The 1519-nt window shown below is 19.9% G+C and overlaps 3 protein-coding genes across 3 annotated transcripts in view; 2 read left to right on the top strand and 1 right to left on the bottom strand.

The window, feature by feature from the left end:
- The window catches only part of DICPUDRAFT_82006 (uncharacterized protein), a gene marked incomplete at both ends in the record, with an annotated part of 1596 nt that extends 1169 nt beyond the window's left edge, over positions 1-427 (top strand). The window contains one exon of the mRNA XM_003291285.1: positions 28-427. Within this exon, the coding sequence (XP_003291333.1) occupies positions 28-427 (400 nt within the window). The remainder of the gene's footprint in view (positions 1-27) is intronic.
- Positions 428-551: 124 nt separating this feature from the next.
- DICPUDRAFT_82007 (uncharacterized protein) lies at positions 552-1299 on the bottom strand (the record flags this gene model as incomplete). The annotated part of the gene is made up of 2 exons (XM_003291297.1): positions 552-1026; positions 1292-1299. The coding sequence occupies 2 exons, from the start codon at positions 1297-1299 to the stop codon at positions 552-554; spliced, it is 483 nt and encodes a 160-aa protein (XP_003291345.1).
- A 162-nt stretch (positions 1300-1461) lies between these two features.
- DICPUDRAFT_82008 (uncharacterized protein) overlaps positions 1462-1519 on the top strand; it is a gene marked incomplete at both ends in the record, with an annotated part of 1795 nt that continues 1737 nt past the window's right edge. Inside the window, one exon of the mRNA XM_003291286.1 lies at positions 1462-1468. Coding sequence (XP_003291334.1) covers positions 1462-1468 — 7 coding nt within the window. The remainder of the gene's footprint in view (positions 1469-1519) is intronic.

Genomic DNA, 1519 nt, shown 5'->3' on the forward strand with positions numbered 1-1519 from the left:
TCAACTGGCCAATGGCATTAAAGATAGCTATAATAAAATTAACAACGGATTGTTTGCTATACATAATAATAATAACAATAATAATAATAATAATAATAATAATAATAATAATAATAATAATAATAATAATAATAATAATAATAATAATAATAATAATAATAATAATTATAATAATAATAATAATAATTTTAATAACAATTATATTTATAATTATTATAAAAACAATAATAATAATTTTAATTATAATATTGATTATAATAATAATAATAATCTTTATAATATTAGTAGTAAAAATAATAATAATAATCAAAAAAACTCCCTATCAAATAAACTACCACCTATAAAAAATTATAATTATTATCCAACCATCCGGGTTCCATCATCACCAGAATTTTTAAATGAAACACAATGGGTCGCTAAATTTTAATCATTAAAAATAAAAAAAAAGATAATTTAAAAAGAAAATGACATAAATAAAGGTAAAAAACTATATTAAAAATTAAAAAATCTAAAATATGCCTATTTATTTTATTTAAATTTTTTGATTATTTTTAATATATAATTGATTTTATTTGATTATTATTTAATTCAAAAGCATGGTTGGATCTTTGTGATATTTCTGTTAATTTTTTTTGGAACTCTTGGTGGAATGCAGGATTATTAGAAATTTGTAGTTTTGTTGCTATTGTTGGAGATTGAATGGCTTCAATTGTAGTATCTGTTGAGGCATTTTCAAACTCCACACTCAACCATCTACATAATTGCACTTGTCTTGTTAAGTCTGTTTCTAAAGAATCTCCTAAGGCAACAATATGAATATTGGGTGGGATATCATATTTTGATTTAACATCATTTAAAAATACTTGAGTATTTCCAATACACTGGGTATACACAATATATGTTGGTTTATCTTTCCAAAATTCCATTAAAATATTCTTTAAACCATTAAAATAAAGATGACCATTCCAAATCTTTTCAAAATCCCAAACAAATGGCTCTTTAAATTCATTATCTTGAAAACTTCCACTATAAACACCATTGGTATCGATACAATGTCCATTAATTGAAATTACCAAAGGTCCTATATATATAAAAATAAAAAAAATTAAAAAAATAAAAAAAAAAATCAATATTATAATATTTTTTTATTATAAATATAATATTTACCCTTATATTTTATATTGTTTACAATAAAAGAAATTAAAGTTTCATTTAATGCACCAGTTGAATTACCTAAATATAAACCTGGAACCGCAATTGATTTTAACTCTGCAATTTCGTTAAATCTTACTCTTTCATCATTAATAGATGTTAATTGGGACTAATTGAATAATATAATGGTTTTATAAGTGTCATTTATTATTTAGTTTTATTGAAAACAATTGAAACTCTAAATAAATATTATAAAAATACCAATACAGAAATATTATTAATAAAAAAAATAAAAAAAAATGGAAAAAAATGGGGGGTTTAAAAAAAAATTATTAAATATTTTTTTTACCTCAACTTTCACTTTTAT

Source organism: Dictyostelium purpureum (genome assembly GCF_000190715.1).
Source record: "Dictyostelium purpureum unplaced genomic scaffold DICPUscaffold_271, whole genome shotgun sequence".
Classification (NCBI taxonomy): Eukaryota; Evosea; class Eumycetozoa; order Dictyosteliales; family Dictyosteliaceae; genus Dictyostelium; species Dictyostelium purpureum.